This window comes from Eucyclogobius newberryi, unplaced genomic scaffold (assembly GCF_026437365.1).
Source record: "Eucyclogobius newberryi isolate DKJ021-1_F unplaced genomic scaffold, fEucNew1.0.hap1 SCAF_13, whole genome shotgun sequence".
Lineage (NCBI taxonomy): Eukaryota > Metazoa > Chordata > Actinopteri > Gobiiformes > Gobiidae > Eucyclogobius > Eucyclogobius newberryi.
Window position 1 is genome coordinate 32,375,188 of NW_027315757.1, and position 20,857 is coordinate 32,396,044.

The 20,857-nt window shown below is 41.2% G+C and overlaps 1 protein-coding gene across 1 annotated transcript; it reads right to left on the reverse strand.

The window, feature by feature from the left end:
• Window positions 1-751: 751 nt before the first annotated feature.
• On the reverse strand, window positions 752-14,084 carry rab3db (RAB3D, member RAS oncogene family, b). Its single transcript, XM_072443596.1, has 4 exons — window positions 13,851-14,084; window positions 4,876-4,994; window positions 4,113-4,237; window positions 752-3,817 (listed from the first exon to the last, which is right to left on the reverse strand). Exons 1-4 carry the CDS (start codon window positions 14,082-14,084, stop codon window positions 3,630-3,632), a joined length of 666 nt encoding a protein of 221 aa, XP_072299697.1. The 3' UTR covers window positions 752-3,629.
• Window positions 14,085-20,857: the final 6,773 nt, after the last annotated feature.

Consider the following 20,857-nt stretch of genomic DNA (forward strand, 5'->3'; position numbering starts at 1 on the left):
GCAAAGGGGCGTGGACAGTTCTGTTTATCACCCTAATGGCTTAAGCTCATTCCAAATCAATGTTGTGTGTGAAGCTAGAACTTCATTTAGCGTCTGGAACAACCCAAGGGGGATATATATATATATATATATATATATATATATATATATATATATATATATATACACGGTATAATAGTAGGTCAGTGTGCACGCTGATAATTAGCTGCGATTGTTAGTTTAAGTTTGTCAGGAATCTGTGGCGTCATTCACAGGAAAGGAAAATGGGGAAATCTGTATTGAGATGTAGGATAATGGTGAAGTGTGGTTTCTCTGGAGAAGGAGATAAGTTTCTGTGGCTGATGGTGGAGGTCAGAAGGAAGCAGGCAAAGCCATAAATTATAATTTTCTTGTTCTGCACCACAAGCACATTGTGTGACAGTTGAACTGTGCCTCTAGACAACATCTTTATTCCTGTGTGATCCAGTTGCATTCCAAGTTGAAAACACAGAGTATTCTATAGGTTTTGACACACAAGTTTATCGAGAATAATATCTATTGGCAATCTGAGCATATCCATGACCTCCTGGTAAAAACAGCACGTGAACGCTGCACAACAGAACTTGTGGTGCCTTCAATAGATTTGTATCTCTCTATTTGTTGTCTGTTGTTCATGTAACCACATGTCAAAATGTCATATTATACACAAATTATGTAACGTTATCAATTGAAGCATCAATAATTCAAACAAAGGAACAGAAATCTAAAGAGCTGAATTTAATATATTTATTTAATTCACCATCCAATATATATATTTTTCTAAAACAACAATCACATTCAAACCAACATTAAAAACATAAAACTTTACTGCGTTACACAGCCCTTGACCAAAAAACCTTTATAAATCACAATGACAGAAAAGACTCCAGACGCTTGAATGCACAGACATGATTTAGTGTATGATTGATATTGAGTTCACCCAGTCCAAGTGACATGCTTTGTGCAATACATTCTTAGAACTATCATTATTTAGCAGCAGTAGTGACCGATGAGATAAGTGACCAGTGAAGTCAGGGAGTGGTAGTTGACCGTGAGAAGCAAAGGCTATTGTGGTTAACACTAGTAACTGACCCCAGCATGCCGATGGAAAAGGCACTGCAAAAGAGAAATAATAAGAGTTTGGCCTCTCGATTTGCCATGCACCGTTGCAGATATACTTTAATACTTAAATAAACGTTCCAAAAGTGAACCTGTTTAATAAATAATGAGCAGAATACAGTACAAAAGAAAGAAAACCAACACCAGAATGTCCCTTTCTCAGCTTTTGTCTCCCTGCAGAAATGTTTAAGTGCAGATTTGTCATGCATTCATTTTCTCATCCAATAGTTATCTAAAAGCATTAGTACAAGTGGATTATCACCAAAGTACATCTTGGATATGTTAATGGCATATGAACCATCTCGGACTCTGAGGACCTCAGGGACCGGCCTCCTGCTGGTGCCCAGAGTCAGAACTAAACATGGACCGGCCTCCTGCTGGTGCCAGAGTCAGGACTAAACATGGACCGGCCTCCTGCTGGTGCCAGAGTCAGGACTAAACATGGACCGGCCTCCTGCTGGTGCCAGAGTCAGGACTAAACATGGAGCGGCCTCCTGCTGGTGCCAGAGTCAGGACTAAACATGGGGAATCTGCGTTTCAGTTTTATGCAGCTAAAATCTGGAACAGTCTTCCTGAAGATGTGAGACAGGTTCTACTCTGACAATGTTCAAATCTAAGCTAAAAACAGTTTTGTTTAGCTGCGCATATGACTGAAAGGATTTATTCTTTGCACTCTTCTCTTTTGTTTGTGATTTTATTATTTTAGACAATCAGTTGGATTGATAATTTTTAATTTTGTTAATTTTATTGTATTTCTGTTTCTGTAATTTCTTTGTGATTTGAATGCATTTTTCCTGCTGAAGCACTTTGAATTGCCTTGTGTATGAAATGTGCTCTACAAATAAACTTGCCTTGCCTTATAGATCGTTCTGTATCAGAGCTGCACATTTGCAATAAGCACTGGTCTGTGTTTTGTATCATGAAGTAACACGTGAACTGCATTTGGACATTTTGAAGAGGTTATACACCTGCCATACATATTTCCACAGTATGTGCCAGGGTTATTACAAAAAAATAACTAGTAACTAAATACTCTTTGAACAAGTATCGAGAAAAAACAAAAAACAAAACAAAAAACACCACAAATAGGAAACATTTTGGATCTTTCCTGAAAAGTTTTACAATTGTCAGGATCATTACAGTAAAAAATAATAGTAACGACTACTGTTATTTAGTGCTGAAAATGACTTTCTGTGCTGCCCGGTGGTGGAGTGGTTAAGGCACAGCGCACATGTGCCAGGCTGATCTCGACAGTTTACTGCATGTCCTTCCCTCTCTCTCATCCCCATTTCACACTGTCCTTTCCTGTTCAATAAAGCCTTCAGACAGAACAAATCTTTAAAAAGAGAATGACTCTGGATTGAAGTGTTTTCATTGTCCTTCTGGTGTCAGGTATTGAGCCTTTTCCTATCAAAATTAAGTTTGAAATGTTTGTATTGTGACCTGGGAACAATAAGCCTCATTCACAAACACAAACTGAACCAGCCTCTAAACAGAACAATCCAGAACAGGGTCATCTGTGAACAAAGCCAGAACTGATTTCCTGCATTTTTGCAATTTCCCAGGTCAGGACATGGTCAAATTGACAGTAATTTGACGAGGCTTTGGTGTGAATAAATGCCAGAAGATTGCCACCGATTTTGTTTCTTGATTACGAGCTTTCCCTGGTGAGCGCGTGGATGACCTGTAACCCGATCATTTTCTGTACAATAAAGGAAGAGGAAAGGCACGTTAACTGTTAAAAGTAGAACATCATATTTTGACGAATTGAGGCTTAGATTGTGCAAATGAATCTGGTGAAGTCATAATTATAACCCCAACAGGTCATGTCAAGGTCATTGCACGAGGACATTTGTACTGAGAGGCAATCCAAACACACATTTCATATTGTGAATGTAAAACAGCTGATGGTTAAGGCAGTTGAGGTGGATATTATTATTAGTATCAGTATTATTATCATTCCGCGGTTTGAGAACGATAAGAAATTAGCATTGGTGACAATTTAAAGCAACATATTATATCTTTTGAACCAGAAAAAGGCATCAGAATGTTGCATATAACAGGAAGCAGAAGACAATGCATATAACTTTACGGGAGATTTACTTTTTTAGAGGAAAAATCAAAATGTATGATCCACAAATGTCATCATTATTTGTTTGGGAACTGCTCTACACATTTATACGTCTTAATGGAGGATCTTTTGGCTGACAACAATCACATATTTGGGCACCACTTTCTTGCTAGTGTGAACATGAATAAAAATACTTCAACCATAACTTTCCAACATGACAAAATAATGAGTAATTTGAAGTGAACTTGAGAAAATCTCCTGGTTAAGAAGTACTACATGAGAACATTACTGCTATATTACCACAGATTATAATAGGGGTGATGATTGGTGAAGGGCGTTGCAGTCTGGTCGTGCCGAGTGCAGGGGAATGGTTGGCATCGGAGGCACGCGGTACGGTCCTGGTCTCTCTGCGTCAGCGACACTAACACGAGCAACTGCCCTGGTTCTCCGAGGGCGTGTCCTTCAGGTTCTGGGTCCTGTGGTTGGACATAAGATTCATGTCTCCGTCCATGCTCTCGTTCATCTTGTCGCAGATCACGTCCACCAGCCGCTCGAACACCTGCTTCACGTTGATGTTGTCTTTGGCGCTGACCTCGAAGAACTGGAAACCTGCAACGCATTTCCGTTCAAAGACGTTTCACGCAGAGTTATCCTTTCGTACGCTCGGCGCTGATGTCCGCATCTGGTCAAGGATCTGACTCACTATCTGACCCGAGCAACAAGGAATATATGCATTTCCAAACATGTTCACAGGAGGACTAAACTACAGGGTTAGCTTTTATTTTTTTTTTTTAACATAAGTGTTTTTTTTGTTTGTTGCTGCAGTCCTCGCGCTTAGCTACTTGCGGCTTTTCGAATGACCATATATTCTGTGTCTGTGCTTGAACTGGCGTAGAGTATTTACCGAGGTCCTCTGCTAAGCGCTGTCCGTCCTCTGTCGGGATGAGCCTGTCGTCTTCTAAATCACACTTGTTCCCCACGAGGATCACCTGCGCGTTGTCCCACGAGTACGTCTTAATCTGAGTCGCCCTGTAGCAAAGACACAAACAAAACCTTACATTAAATAACACAAATGACCACAGTCTGTTCGTCTGATCATCAAATACACACATTATTCCAGATTCAAACTGAACAGTACTTGCGTCTATAGCAGGGGTGTCCAAACTTTTTTCACCGAGGGCCGCATTTTGAAACTTGTATGGAGCACAAACAACCCAATCGAATTTGGAAGTGAATCCTTCAATTTTTTTTGCATTTGACATAGTTTCGATGCGCCTCCACACCTTTAATACCACTTGGAACATTAATAATAGGTTGTTATAACATCAAAATGCCCCCTGACATGCTCACCATCACAGATTCTAACCTTTTAAAATCTAGGCTAAAAACGTATTTATTCAGACTGGCTTTTAACACTCTGTAATGTAATGACACTTTATTTTGTACAGTTTGTTTTTATTTAGTTCTGTATTTTGTATTGCCTTGATTTTATTGTGAAGCACTTAAGGGTTGTAAAGGGCTCTATGAATAAAGGTTGATTGATTGATTTTTGTTGTTTGGACCAAGCTGAAGGGCCGCCAAAAATTGGTCTGAGGGCCGCATTTGCCCCGCGAGCCGTAGTTTGGGCATGCCTGGTCTATAGACTCGATCAGCACTTGTGTTCTTACCAGTCCTGCACGGCGGTGAAGGAGTCCTGGTTGGTGATGTCGTACATGAGGAGGAAGCCCATTGCTCCTCTGTAGTAGGCTGTGGTGATGGTGCGGTATCGCTCCTGTCCCGCTGTATCCTGAAAAACACATTCAAACGCTGGTTAACCACGAGCCTGTGCACCACCAGGGGGCAGCACTGGTCAACTTCCCTCTTTACAAACCAGGCCCAAGGATTTATTACTGACAGGGAAAAGAATGAGACAACAACAAACTCATTTTTCATTTTTCTCTTACAATTATCATTCATAACGAAGAAGAAAAGTCAAAGCCGTTACTGTGTGACAGCTGCTTTAAGTCATAGGTTCAAAAGTGGTTTCATATTAACATTATTATTGTTAATAAGCAGATAAATATATGTCTGTAGTGTTTCTTAACAAGCAAAGAAACACAGTAAATTAAATCATTCTTTTACTATTTTAAAATATATTTATGCATGTCCCGGTTTGATTGTCTAGATTAAAATAATAATAAAATAAAAAGATAAAGATTAAAATAAAATAAAACAATAATAAAATAAAGTAAAGTTAAAATAGCTAACATAAGACTAAATAATACGAATACTAATGGTAAGCACAGACACAACAATGAGCATTTTCCTCTTCTGGAATTATAAATACCTTTTAGAGCTCAGATATCTGTAGGTAAAATGCTCTCAAACTATGAGGAAGTCCTGGTTTTAAGACTATACAATGTAACAAGCTAGACTAATAACTATGTCCTGTGAGTAAATTACTACTTTGCTGATTCGCCTCCATCGTGCCTTTAAAAAAACTGTGATTATAAGAAAAAGTCTATGAGTAAAATGAATTTCAGGCCAGGACTACAGGGAGGTTTGTGGAGAGAATATAGATCCTGATAGTAACTCAGAAACTCTGTGTGATTGGCTCTGCTGGGCTGGTGCCACGGTAACAGGTTTATCTGTGCTTCTGAATGTTCCATTACAGTCTCTGCTGCTGCGAGGCCCAAACCAGGAGCTACTTTGAACCACCAATCTGGCAACAACCCAACCATTAGAGCCATATAGTCCAGGCAAAGTAACTCATTTTTTAGCCAAAAATAGACTAATTGTAAAATATATTTTTTTTTGCATAAAGAATTTCTATGAGGTGTCCAGAACAACATACAAAAAGTCCTAAGAAATCCTAGTTGAGGAAATATGTTAAATTCTCATCAATCCGAGTTGTGTGCCAACAGGCGAGGCAACAATACACCCCAATGACGCTATTTTTTTCCTTTACTCCTATCAAAATGAAACTTTATATAATGAAAGTACCAATGAAAAGTAACATTTTTTGTATTACAAGTTTCTTTAAAAATACATTTTGATATGCAAATGAGCTATACACAAATCGAATATGCTCAAATAGGCCTATTTTTTACTTTACTCCTCCCACAATAAAACTTTACACAATGAAAGTATACATGAAAAGTAAAACATTTTGTATTAGAAGTTTCTTTTGAAATTAATTTGAATGTGCACATGAGCTCCACATTTATTGAATATGTCTTAATTTGCATAGGCAGAAACACTTTGCATACTATGACAAATACATCGGCCCAATCTTCATCCAATCATCTACTGCCAATGGGTGATGGTAATGCTGCTTTTGTACTGGCCTCTAATCTGGTGTAACTGTACACTTCTCCGGTGACATGATCATCCAATCCAAAAAGACCAGTTCCTTAACAATAAGGAAAACAAACAACGGTTCTTGTTTTATCTCAGTGATAAACTTGGGTTCGGGAGCAGGACCACGCCTCAACCTCTTACTTCCCCAGCAACCACACCTCCACTCTTTAACCACGCCTCTAATTACCCAGAAGGCCTATATATGCACAGGCCAATCCCAGCATCTCTTGTTGTCTCTGCTCTCTCGACCCCACCCTCCCACCCCATGTCTCTATCATCTTCACCTTAACACATTACCATCCATGGAGGGGGGGTTCTGAATCGGCTGATTACCCGAGACAGAGCCCCCATCCTGAGTCTCTATCCATCGATCTCTCATCGATCTCGCATCGATCTCTCGCATCGATCTCTCGCATCGATCTCTCGCATCGATCTCTCATATCGATCTCGATCGATCTCGATCTCTCATCGATCCATCATCGATCTCTCATCGACCCATCATCGATCTCTCATCGATCTCTCATCGACCCATCATCTACCCATCATCACTATTATTAATAAACATTCTTTTGTATTTAATTGTTGTGGCGTGGTCCTTGCTAGTGAAGACCCAGATTGGAAGAACTAAGCAAATAACAAACCAGGAACTGATAATAAAATAAAATACACCCCAAAAAAAACCTCCCCTGTTGTTGCTACCTTGTCGTGGTCGGGAGGCTTGTGTGCCTCCGTGACCCTGAAGACTAAACCGGCGGGGGTTATGCTCCAGGCAGGTGCTACCAAGCCAGGTAGTTTTCAGATTAGAGGCCAGTACAAAAGCAGCATTACCATCACCCATTGGCAGTAGATGATTGGATGAAGATTGGGCCGATGTGTTTGTCATAGTGGTCATGGTGTTTCTGCCTATGCAAATTAAGACATATTCAATAAGTGTGGGGCTCATGTGCACATTCAAATTCATTTCAAAAGAAACTTCTAATACAAAATGTTTTACTTTTCATGTATACTTTCATTGTGTAAAGTTTTATTGTGGGAGGAGTAAAGTAAAAAATAGGCCTATTTGGGTGTATTTTGAGCATATTCGATTTGTGCATAGCTCATTTGCATATCAAAATGTATTTTTAAAGAAACTTGTAATACAAAAAAATTTACTTTTCATTGGTACTTTCATTGTATAAAGTTTCATTTTGATAGGAGTAAAGGAAAAAAATAGCCTCATTGGGGTGTGTTGTTGCCTCGCCTAATGGCACACTTCTCGGATTGATGAGAATTTAACATATTTCCTCAACTAGGATTTCTTAGGACTTTTAGTATGTTGTTCTGGACACCTCATAGAAATTTTTTTATGCAAAAACATTTTTTTTACAATTAGCTGGTCGTAAAATGCTACTTTGCCTGGACTAATAGTCCTTTCTGACAAATGTTCTTACAACTATTTGCATGTTGCATCACTGAACTATGTAATAAAGTGGCTGAATGATGTATTATTCATGTGTATTTGCTCTTGTGTGTGTTTATCCTTAGTGGACATTGGCTCTGATGTCAGCAGCAGGGTATTCATCTCTAAACATGCGTCACCTGGGTCTATTTTAGAACGCGCACCATGCATCCCACAACAATACATTACATTTATGTATGTGGAAGAAGCACTTGAAACACAATGTAGCTATTTCCCGGCAGAAAGCTGGGACGCTATTAACCTCAGATGAGCCAATATCCGACCTACGTTAAGGAATAAGAACAGAAATTACCCCTTCTTTTCCCTATAACAATTATGACCCAGATATTACATTTTCCCCCCATAATTGAGCCGCCCGAGTGGTTTTCCAGTGCTGTTTGTTTCACAGTTTGAAACCGTCTGTGTTGCCCACAAACTCATTACTTATGCCCTCGTTATATTCCGAGATGTGGTCTGGCCATTACCTATAGTGTAGTAGATTATTAACGTGATGCTTTGTAGGCACACGCAGCGTTTGAATCCACTGCCCTGGGAGAGTGTATCGTGCAGGTTCAGCCGGTGACAGGGATTTCCTCTGTTTTTAGACTCGAGGAAATGCCATGTTTCTTAGTCATTAATCAGCATTAGTGGTTACGTCAGGCCCGTGTCTTTACTTACCCTTACAAAGTGATTAGCCAAAGACATTACGCAGAGATGCAAGGCAAAAATATTTAGATCAAGTTGTGATATTAAGTGTTTTAAATGTATGATATTCTGGAAGTCTTATAGAAATGCTTGTACGCGCTTTTGATCATGTTATAACAGTGTTTCCTCATCATATACGGTACTTACTGTATGTTTGTGTGTTTGAGTAAACTTGCAAAATGTCTGTTTTCACCTATCCCCTATCTCCACTGCTCTGTACTTTCTAGCAATAATATAAAAATACACAGACTCCCAAGTTATACATGTCGGGTTAAAAAACACGTAAATGAAAATCTGAAAAAAGGTCAAATGTCACAGGACTTATCAACGCTGCAGACTCTTTTCTTTCATTATTAAGCCGATTTTGACCAATATTGCGGTTTAGAATGAACAGAGTATAAAATAATGTTATAGTTTAATGATAAATACCCATATACCCACATAATACTGTATGTCTTCTATGATTTTAAACGTATGTATTACAGTTCAGCACTAATTGGCTGATTTAAACGTGCTTTAAAGTCTCAATAAAGAGGACTATAACGATGCAAAGGCCATGTTTACCATCCGACTAATCCCCTGCATGTGTTGTACAGTCATAAATGGAGGATCCTGATAGTTTTAGTGCACAACAGTGACAGGTCTGATGGGGTAGTGTATACAGCAGGTTTGTTTAGGCGTGGACCTCTGCTTCAAACATTTGTGAATCACTCATTGGCTAACACAGTGTTGGCTCAAGCGAATCATCTGTTTGAACAAACTAACCATATGTGAGAAGTGGTGTGGCTGTGTTCTATAGGAAATGTGCAGTGGAAAGTTAAATACACTCCCCATGGAATATGATATAACCCAGGGATTAGTTTGGTCAGATTTTGAGCTCGAGGTTTTGGTTTGAGTTGTTTTGCTTTTGTGTTAGATTTCTATAGTAATCTTTTGGAGAATTAGTTTGTTTGGATTTGTAACTGTTAAACTTAAGCTATGAATACTGATCAAACATAGCCAATACTCTAATATAGTTATGCTCAAATGTTTTACACCAAGTCACTATATTCTATTATACAGATTTTCATAGTTGTGAAAACATAACTGGAACTAGGATGAATTTACCACTAAAATATGTCTTCAACGGTACTAAACCTTACTAAATGTATCCATAAACAAGAGTTATAAAACAGGGGAAAAAACAAGTATAGGACACTGCTCTCAATTGTTGAAAATGATTTAATGAATTAGAATATTTACGATGAAACAGCCACAGCCCGAGTATAACTATTGATGATCAGGAAATGCTTTGATATATTCTAGCACAGAAAGTAGTTTCCCTAAGACAATTAGTCTAATGTAAAAAGGTAGCACAGCATGTAGCCATAATGAGCCAGTCACAAACTCAATTGTAAAGGCCTGGAAAGAGCATGTCATTAGCCTGAAGTCATTAAACTAATAATGGGTTAAGAGAAGTAACCTACAGCGTGATCCTGCAGGTGTAAAAAGGGTTGTGGCCTGATGTGAACTCTGATAAGAACCAGAACCTAAGGTTTGATTTGAGTCCAGAGAGCTGGCTTTGTGTTTGTATTAGCAAACACTGCTCTGCACCAGCTGCCAGTGCCACAAGTGTGATAACCTCATCGCCAGGGCAAACACGAACCAGAGGCAACATAATGAACTGTAGGGTTTTCCCATAAAGAGTAAAGCAAACATTTTCTGAAGTTGTTACTTTGTAATCTTATGGTATATTAAATTAACAATAATTAATAATAATGCAAATTTAAAGGGGAATTATGTAATGATATGAGCACCCCCTTATGAGATGAGTTTTCCTTTGTAAAGAATGTTCCACATGATGGCATTAAACGTATCTATCTTACATGTAAATAAGGCACAGTATGTAACTTTCTGTAGGTGGAAATCTCCAACAAAATTCCATGGGAATAGAAAGTGACTTCAGAACATTCCACATGTTTCATACCAAACTGTGGAAAAGGAAAGGAACAACATTTCCTGGAAACAAACGGGAGGAGACTCCTCCAGACTCCTCCAGACTCCTCCAGACGTCAGGAGTCAGGCTTGTGCAGATACAAGCCGGAAAATATATATATATTTTAGGGAGTGTCTGCAGTGCCGCGGCTGAAACTGCCATGTTATTTTTGTGCCGGCCGCGCGCCGCGGCTCCTGAAACTGCGCCGCTATTTGACCGCGTTTTAGCGCCGTTTTAGACCGCGCCGGGTTAAGGTTAGGGTTAGGGTTAGCCATGAGGCTATAACGGGCTATAAGGGAAATGCCGCGGTCCCTGAAACTGCGCAGCAATTTGACCGCGCCGCGGCTCTCCAGCCACGGCCTATATTTTATGCTAACAAAACAAGCCAAAATAAAAAATAAAAAAAAGATGCTTATGTTTTGGTCTATTTTGGTCTAAAATGTTACATTCTGTGCCTTTAGAATAATGAGAGGAATTTGACTCTCCAGAGAAGTCACATAGAGCACTTTTAAATAATGAAATTGAAAACAGATATTCTATTCAATTCAATTTTTGTAACGCCCAAAATCACCACAGCAGTTTTCTCAGATGGCGAAATATAGAGAAGGTGTGTGGACTTCCTGTAAAACCACCTTATGACATCAAGGAGGATCTGAGCATTTTCAGAATTAGTGACATAATACAATATGAGCCAATTCAGTTATTCTAAAGTCTATTTTCTAATAACTATTAATTAACTAATGAAGCCTGCGTAAATTCACCTGGAAGACCTAACTTAAATCTGCGTCGGCCACCATGGAAGGACCCCTCTCCCCAGCGCCATCATCGCACTCAAGCGGCGTCCGCCTGTCCGTCTGTGAGAGTCAGATCCCTCACTTCACCATGGACTCTTTCCAGGTTTCTGCGCTTATCCCAAAGAGGTTATGCAGTTTTTCCCGGCCAAGAAGGAGGGTGGAAGGACAGGGGGCGTCTGCACCATGGCCCCCGCACCTGCTCCTCATTCGCAATCAACGCTCTCAGTCACTCCTCCCCACTCCCAATCAGCGAACAGGCGGTCGCATTTAAGCCCTCAGGCAGATGGCTCGGCCGCTTCAAACCGTACTGCGACCCACCACCTCCCTTGCTCCTCCTCTGCATCCTAATCATCCTCTCTACCTTCTCTCCACATCTACCACCACCAGTCTCCAGGCTCCGGGGGAAGGTATCTAATTCAATCAGATCATGGAGTGCCCATGATCGCTACGCCTTCCACCGGGGTCTGAGCGCCAAATAAACTTTGCAATAAAGTTCGCTAAAAGATCTTTTCTGCTTTTGTGTCTGAGTCTCTCCAGGGTGAAATAATTTTACGATACATTTTCCCTCTGAAATATTTATTGAGGCAAAAAACATCTTTGCAAATTAGCAAATCATCCAAGCAGTTTTAGTACATCTTTTACTATTGCGAGAAATAGTTACCATTTAAACTAAAGGAGTGTCTACAGAGCTGCGGCGAGCGGCCGAAACTGCATGGGTTTTTTGTGCCGCGGCTCCTGAAACTGCTGCGCTATTTGACCGCGCCGGGTTAGGGTTAAGATTAGGGTCAGGGTTAGGGCTAGGGTTAGCCATGAGGCTATATGGCCATGAGGCTATATGGCCATGAGGCTATATGGCCATGAGGCTATATGGCCATGAGGCTATATGGTCATGCCGCGGCTCCTGAAACTGCTGGGTTATTTGACCGCGCTGCGGCTCTGCAGCCACGGCCTTAAACTAAAGAGGGCATATAATTCAAAACTGTTTAACCTTGTAACAACAGTGATTCCTCATCACTAACTCACTCAGAGTTGTATTTAGATTGATTAATTTTGAGTGATCCAGCAACTGAGGCTTGAGTGCTCAGAAAATCCCTGTGTTCACCTATCCCCTATCCCCATCTTATCTTGTATATCTTGTCGCCACTTTTCAAAAATAAAAGCACATAAATGAAAACTGCTTGTAAAATGTCACAATGAAGAGGCAGTTTTGAACAGGACATGAAATGCCCTATTTCTATTAATAAGCTGTTTTAGATCGATATTGCAGATGATAATTAACAATGATGATCTACTTATATCATAGTTAATACTAATTACCTGCATAAGTCTCGTTTAACTAGAAGATGGCCAGTTTGAGTTCAGGTCTGATCATCCATTTTCTACCGCTTGTTCCCTTTCGGGGTCGCGGGTGACCGGAGCCTATCCCAGTGACTTCGGGCCTTAGGCGGGGTGCACCCTGGACAGTGGCCAACTCATCGCAGAGGTCTGATCATGATTTCTTTAAAACATTGCGAGATGTGGCGTGTGTCTCACTTCAAAGGATCCGCGCTTTGAAAGGCTTGTAATTCTTTGCACTGACAACAAACCTAACCTACTCCTCAAACATGGATTTAGGCAAACTTGAAAATGTATGACTCAAATTCAACAACGTCCTTTACGTGCAACAAATTCCTGGAGCAATAACTGATTACCAGAGGCGGTAGAAGAGTGTCGAACACGTGTACTCAAAGGAACAGTTGTATGGCAAAATGTACTACAAGTGCAGCTGTCAAAATTGTACAGATACCAATTATTTTTGGACACCATTTTATTAGCATTTTATATATTTTTTGTTTAATACAATACTTCATCAATGAAACTTTTTGAAGCTAAATGACATTGTTTTGAACTGCAGTGCATATTCTCTAATAGGAAATGGAGGAAAAAAATAAAATAAAAATATAAAGATAAAAAAATAAATAAAAATAATAACTAAATAAAGTGAATAATAATTAAATAAAATAAAAAAGATAAAAAATAAAATAATAATAAAATAAAGTGAATAATAATAAAATAAAATAAAAAGATAAAAATAAAATACAAATAAAATAAAGTAAAAAAATAAAAATATATTAAAGTAAAAATAGCTAGCATAAGACAAAATAATACTAATACTAATGGTAAGCACAGACACAACAACGAGAGCATTTTTCTGTAATTACGAATATCTTTTCGAGCTCAGATATCTGTAGGTAAAATGCTCTCAAACTATGAGGAAGTCCTGGTTTTAAGACTATACAATGTAAACATTTCACAGTGGCTGTTCTCACTGCCCTCCTCTGTCCCAATGTTGACTGAACGGGAGTGTCAATGACGCCACAGACACTCTGTCGACTGTTATGACTCACTCACCCATATCTGCAGTTTGATCCTCTTGTCCTGACGAAACACGGTCTTGACCTTGAAGTCGATGCCCACGGTGCTGACGAAGGCCGAGGTGAAGGAGTCGTCGGCGTAACGAAACAGGAAAGAGGTCTTGCCCACGCTGCTGTTCCCGATGATGAGCAGCTTGAACATGTAGTCGAAGTTCTGGTCGGCCGCGTCCTTCTGAGAGGGCGGCTGGAGCCTTGAGTCATTGGATGCCATCTAGTACATGTCAAAATGAAGAGGGATTACATAGCAACTGGTGAACTGCTTGGAAACTTCCCAATGTGTTGTGTAGCGTGCTCAGATAACACCGGACGTTTACGGGGCACTTGGCCTGACCACACTGTAAACCAGACCCATTTTTGATCCGTCATGTTTTGCATTCGAATTGTAAAATGGGCTTTTACCAGCAGCTTCAGGACAATATCGGTCCACACAAAGAGCCTTTTAGGTGCTATACCTTATTTCAACCATCTTAGAAACATGCAAAACAGATCTAGTTCATTTCAAACTGATCCTACATAAGCGCTTTTCACAACTTTCAGAGACCAGAGCAGAGTTTTGGCATCACTGCAAAGCTAACAAACATTAGCATGTTAATTCCTGCTTTTCGGGGAACAAAACGCTCTATAATTAGATGTAGAGAACACCCAGCGGTCTCATTTTCACCCTCAGAGCTACTTCACTGCCTACTACTTACACATATATCTGTACTGGAGCAATTACATGAAAATACATGTTGGTACAGCGCCTTCAATGTGCCCGGGATCTATTCTGCAGAGGTTGTGTCTCTCATCCTGGCCACAAGAGTGCTGAATTTGCTGGATCCTGGTTGTGTCTTTCACTTTTGTAAATGAGCAAATGTAAGGAGTACCTGAGGACACGGTTCAGGGATGGACTGTTCTGTTTGTGGGCTTTTCCGTATTATTTTCAAGTTTTTGTGACTTCACTTTATTCTGATGACTTCAAAACGGTGCCATCAGACAGACACCTTGACACACACAAACAAACACCGTGAAAGGCCCTGCCATCTGGCCACTCGCCATCTGAATCCGATCACCGCTCACAACGAGTCCGACTTCTCCCGGGGCAAGTGCCACTATAAACCCCATTAGGCCCGGCAGCATTGCTCATTCAAACAGGCGTCTGGCGTGGAGGCAAGAGCGCACCTAAAAGCCTGCTCCATCTCCTCAGACACACAAACGCCCCTCCCCTGAGCTGTCGCCATGGCAACAAAACCCCAGATGCCACACAGAGCTATTAGCGGGCAGGCCAGTCAGTTTGCAGGGCTTTTAACCGGCCGGCAAAGAGCGAGATATCATCTGTCAGGGCCCGACCAGAGGCTACAGACGCAGCGATGTCGAGTGCAGACACCACAAAACCAGTTCAGCTGTTTGATTCGCAGCATTAGTGCATAACTTGTAAGGGATTTAATTTGTGTGTTATCTAAACTCAAATAATCTGACAAAGTAAATTCGGCAACTGTAGCAAAGAGCTGGAAATGATGCTAAAAACAATAGCTGCTGGATTCAAAGTTGATATTGGTTATTTAAGCACAGAAATAACAAGAAAGAGTCTGGTGAATGTGTTTGAAAAAGAATAAAAGAGATATTTTTGACTTACTGCCCAATCAAATCATTAGAATTGTAAGTTTAATCACCAAAAAATCAGCAATTTGAATGATTGCAACTGTAAATTTGCACTCCAGTGTAACTTTCCCCTGATCTGATATCCAGCCTACAATCTTTATTGTTTTCGTGGCCTCAGAAGAATACTTACTAATGCCTTAAGCTAGACACATTTCAACTTCTCTCCAGCTTGATTGTGGCGTCTCCTTTTGCAGAGACTTGCATGATGGTTTGTGTTGCAACAGGAGCCCAACAAAGAAACACTTTCACAACTTTGCTCACTGCTGAGTGTCTTTAGAGAATTACATAAAGTTCAATGTAAGAAAAGTCCTAATCTGCTTAGACAATCCTGTGTCACATGATTCTGAGTCCGAGAAAAATACTGTTGTATTAATGATCTTCTCACTCAAAAGTCCATTACGTCCAAGTTTCCCATCATCGGCTTTACTTAAGCCTTGGGTAAAACTTGTCACATGCTCACTATGTCTACAGAGCAGCTCCTGGGCAAATAAGAAACTCATATTGCGCTGACGATACAAATGTGCACACCTCATGAACCAATTACAACCATTCTATGATTATATTTCTATATTTCACGTATGTTTTACATGTATTATTGACAGGATGTCGACAGGTTGTCAGTCGCTTTATGCTTGTTAATGTATTTCCCAGGAGATAAAGCAGGACACACTATATTGTACATCTACATACAGAGAAATGACCTGCTGGTGGTCCTATTGTCACCACCTTTATCTGCCTTTGTCCCTGTGCAAATGAGATGCCCTGATCGAGCCTCCACCTGCTGCACGAGCACCACACAGCACCACACCGTCTGCAACAACAGGTGCAGCTTTGGGTCAGATGGATTTGGTTTGGTGGCGAGCGGTCGAGCCAATGAGCTGGCACTTTTAGCTTTGACTCCACCAGAGAGGACCAAACTATTGATGAGCAGCTGTCACATCTGCTCAGCCATCAGACCCACACAAACACCAGCAGATGCACGAAGAACACTTCACTTTCAACAGGAAACAAGCCTTTGGATGACCAGTGTGACATGGCATGTTGAAATCATTTGACAAAGTGGTTGAATTGCTGTATTTTACTCTAAACCTAAACTTAAGGGGATAAGAAAGCCCAGTGGGTTTATCAATGTGGCTCATGTAAGAGGTTATAGTGTGAAAACAGGAGCAGTGTTGCAGAAAACTAACTTCACAACATATCACAGGGAATATAGGCTATATTTAGAAACGTGAAATTATGAATTATGTTTGACCTCTTAAAAGCACAGATAAGTGTATAAGTACATTTAGCACAGATGACTTCTTTCTACACAATAATAACAAAGACTGCACGAGCTTCTGTTCAGCACTTTTAACAAGCTGCTTTCGTCCAAACTAAAATGTGTTTGTGAGGCTCCACTTTGTGCTTTACTTAGTTACACATTAGTCTAACATATGCCGCTGTGTGTGTGATGCAGGTCGTACCTTAAGTGATCAGGACTGTTTCCGGCTCTCGCCCTTTGCCTCGTCTGTTTGGAAGATCCAGACAAAGTCAACCTGAAGTGCGTCCGACACAAACACGTTTTATGAGCCAAAACCACAGCCACAGAGGGAGAATCTTTTTCCCCAGCTCGGTCCACTAGTTTGGGGATGTCGTTTGCGCACAGAGCACAGGGGCGTGCAGAGGGGCGTGCACAAGGGGCGTGCAAAAGGAGCGTGCACAGGGGACGTGCAGAGGGGGGGCGTGCACAGGGGGGGGCGTGCAGAGGAGGGGGCGTGCACAGGGGGGGGGGCGTGCACAGGGGGGGGGCGTGCACAGGGGGGGGCGTGCAGAGGGGGGGCGTGCACAGGGGGGGGCGTGCAGAGGAGGGGGCGTGCACAGGGGGGGGGCGTGCACAGGGGGGGGGGCGTGCACAGGGGGGGGCGTGCACAGGGGGGGGGGTGCACAGGGGGGGGCGTGCACAGGGGGGGGCGTGCACAGGGAGCGTGCACAGTGTAAACACATCAGGACAGGTTTGACGCATGCGTAAACGTGTGCGTTTGTAGAGCCACCGCTCAAAAACACCAGCGTCACTGTCCCACACACACACAGTGTCTTATTTTAAGTTATGTGACAGAAACCCAAATTAATTCATACTGTAACTGTTACGAACCGTCTGGTGACAAGTTAATTTGTCCTTTATATATATTATTTATATGTTCTTTATATACAAACAGAACACTTTGGACTGGTGAAGTGAAAAGTTGCTGTTTTGGGGACAAACTTATGTGACATTGAGAATAAAATGTGTTTTTTTTGGGGCAGAAACTCAATTTGTTATTTGTTTATTACAATGAACTATACCATTTATTTAAAAAACGATTTAATATGCTTTTAAATGGCTTACGGAATGTACAAACATTTTTTACCGATTAATCGATTACTAAAATAATCGATAGCTGCGGCCCTAGTTTACACCATTTTATGTTCAAAATCAACACCTAAACAGACGACGACAGGCTCCTGAAACTTTGTAGGCCAAATCAATTTTGTATTATCATTGACCATCTAAACCTAGGTTGTGTTTGCTCATGTGCATTGTGTCACCATGGTAACAGAGACATATGCTATGTCACTGTATCAATACACACAAATTAGCGGGACATCCAGGCCCTGCATTTTGCTAATCAAGCCAAGGTGCTCTGAATAATGAAGTGTGTCCATTTGGAACCCATTTAGTGTGTGTGTGTGTGTGTGTGTGTGTGTGTGGTGTGTGTGTGGTGTGTGTGTGTGTGTGTGTGTGTGTGGTGTGTGTGTGTGGTGTGTGTGTGTGTGTGGTGTGTGTGTGTGTGTGAGCGAGAGTGTGTGTGTGAGAGAGACTGTGTGTGTGTGTGTGAGCAAGAGTGTGTGTGTGAGAGAGAGTGTGTGTGTGTGAGTGTGTGTGTGTGTGTGTGTGAGAGAGTGAGTGTGTGTGTGTGAGAGTGTGAGTGTGCGTGCGTGCGTGCGTGTGTGTGCGTGTGTGTGTGCGTGTATGTGTGTGTGTGTGTGTGTGTGTGTGTGTGTGTGTGCGTGTATGTGTGTGCGTGTGTGTGTGTTTGTGCGTGTGTGTGTGTGTGTGTGTGTGATATTCATTTTCGGTACATGTATTCAGTTACTTCCCTCTTAACCTATAATTATGTTGGCTATTTATATTGAATTTCCTAAGCGGGATCAATAAAGTATTCATCTATCTCTCTATATGTATGGACAATAGGGACATTATTATAAATGTGTAGCAAAGATATGATGATTAAGATTATGATAATAGTATTAGTATAAATATAGCCGCAAGCGGCAATGATCGGCCCTCGCCACGCCGCCGCTGCCACGCCGCAAGAGGAGGGGGCGCTAACGCGCCCCAATTGTCCTTTTATTACGCCTACTGCTGAATCTGTGACGCTGTCACATCTTCTCCCCTTTGTTTTACCATCAAAAAGCAATTTTATTTTGAATTCTTGGCAAAATGTGCGGCTTTGCCGCACAGACACCGTGACTCTTTGAATAAAAATGTGGATAACTTTTGATGGTCCACCCCTGAAGATGAGTCTCACCAAATTTCAGGTTAATAGGGCTGACGCCCTGAGAGGAGTTTGTGAAAGTCTAAAGTGTAAACATGTTCTGGCGATTTCCCCATTGGAATAACATGGAAGGTTTCGGTCATCGTTACGGCAAAGCCATAACAATTATGACATGGGTCTCATTGACTTTTTTGATGGGGATGCTAAAATTGAGTTGTGTGTCAAATTTCATATAATTTCGCAAAACTAAATATTTAACCTCCATATAAAATCTGTAGGGGGCGCTGTGGCTCCAAATTAATTTATTTCACTTCAAGTAGGTTTAGGGCAAAGAGTTTAACAACTGATTCTAATTTGACGCAATTCGGACTTTATCTGCGCAAACGGCAGAAATGTTAAATTTGGGAGATTTCTGAAATTCTAGCTACAGTTTGCGGCTTCGCCGCACAGAGACCGTGAGAGGTATCAATGTAATTTGGATAACTTTTGATGTCCCACTCCTCAGTAGCATTTTCACCAAATTTCAGCTTTTTAGGGCCAACGCCCTGGGAGGAGTTCGTAAAAGTACGACGTTTGGAAAAACTCCGAAGTCATGTTTAGCCATTTTTGAAACAATATGGCCGACATTTGGTTGGGCGGACGGCGTTGCCGTAATCATATTTTTTACTTCTCTTGTCACCATCTACCTCTGCGCCAAATTTCATGATTCTACGATCAGATTTTTTGGGTCATTTCCCATCGCTCAATGCATTTTTGGTACATTTGGGGGCGCTGACGCGCCAATTTTTTTATTTTAGAAAAGGGAAATAGCCAGAATGTAGAGAGGCACGATTTTTAGAGGTGTACAAATTTTTGTGACTTTTCGTCAATGTTCACAGGGTGAAAAATAGGGGGGTTGGTCCCGAGAAGAAAGAAAGAAAGAAAGAAAGAATAATATTCCCATGCGAAAACAATGTTTCCCATTTTTCAAATATCATAAACTATACATTTTCGGAAAGCGCTCGCGCTTTCCTACCTCATGGTGTGGGTCCCTGGTCACTGACGGGTACTTTCGTTAATTTTGAGTGGGCTCCGCCCACTTTGTGTTTTTGGCCCTCTATACAGTAATAATGTTCAATTTTTGCATTACATGCTTATATGCACGGAACATGCAAGAGATGGGGAACGTATTCGTGAGCTACTTAGCGCAAATGAGTGCTTTATATGGGGATGACGACCGCGAAGCGGTCGTCATCTCAATGTAAAGTGCTCGTTTAGTGCGCACTTTTGCACAGGCTTCGCTCGTTTACAACGGTAATGTTCCATTTTCCTACTACTAATTAGTATGCACGGGGCGTGCGTGAGTGAAGGAGTGCGTTAGTGAGTGTTTGGAAGTGGGCGAGCGGTTCGCGCTCGATTTCGTGCGCACTACGTGTGCACTTTCGCAGCCATGCTTCGCACGGCCTTACGAGATTAATAAGCCTCTCGCCAGCTTGTGGCGCTCGGGCCTAATAATGTATTTTGGTGCAGTAAGAGATCATTAAAGCCAGTTGACCTCATGTCAAATACATTGGCAAACTGAGGTGTTTAGGGTTTAATTTATAATGTATAATATCAACCTGTTTATGCAGTTGGTCAGTCCATAAAGTCCTCACCTTCAGACGGTCGAGTCGTTTCATTTGTCGACTCAAGAGTCTGATCTGTGTCATCAGTGTAATTAAATTAAAGCCTGACAGTTCTGAACCGCCTCTGGATCCAAGGCAGAGACTTTATTTGTTATCATCAAACATGGCCCTGAAAGCGTTAAGAGTTAATGACTCAAAGTTTATTATATAAGAATATGTCACAC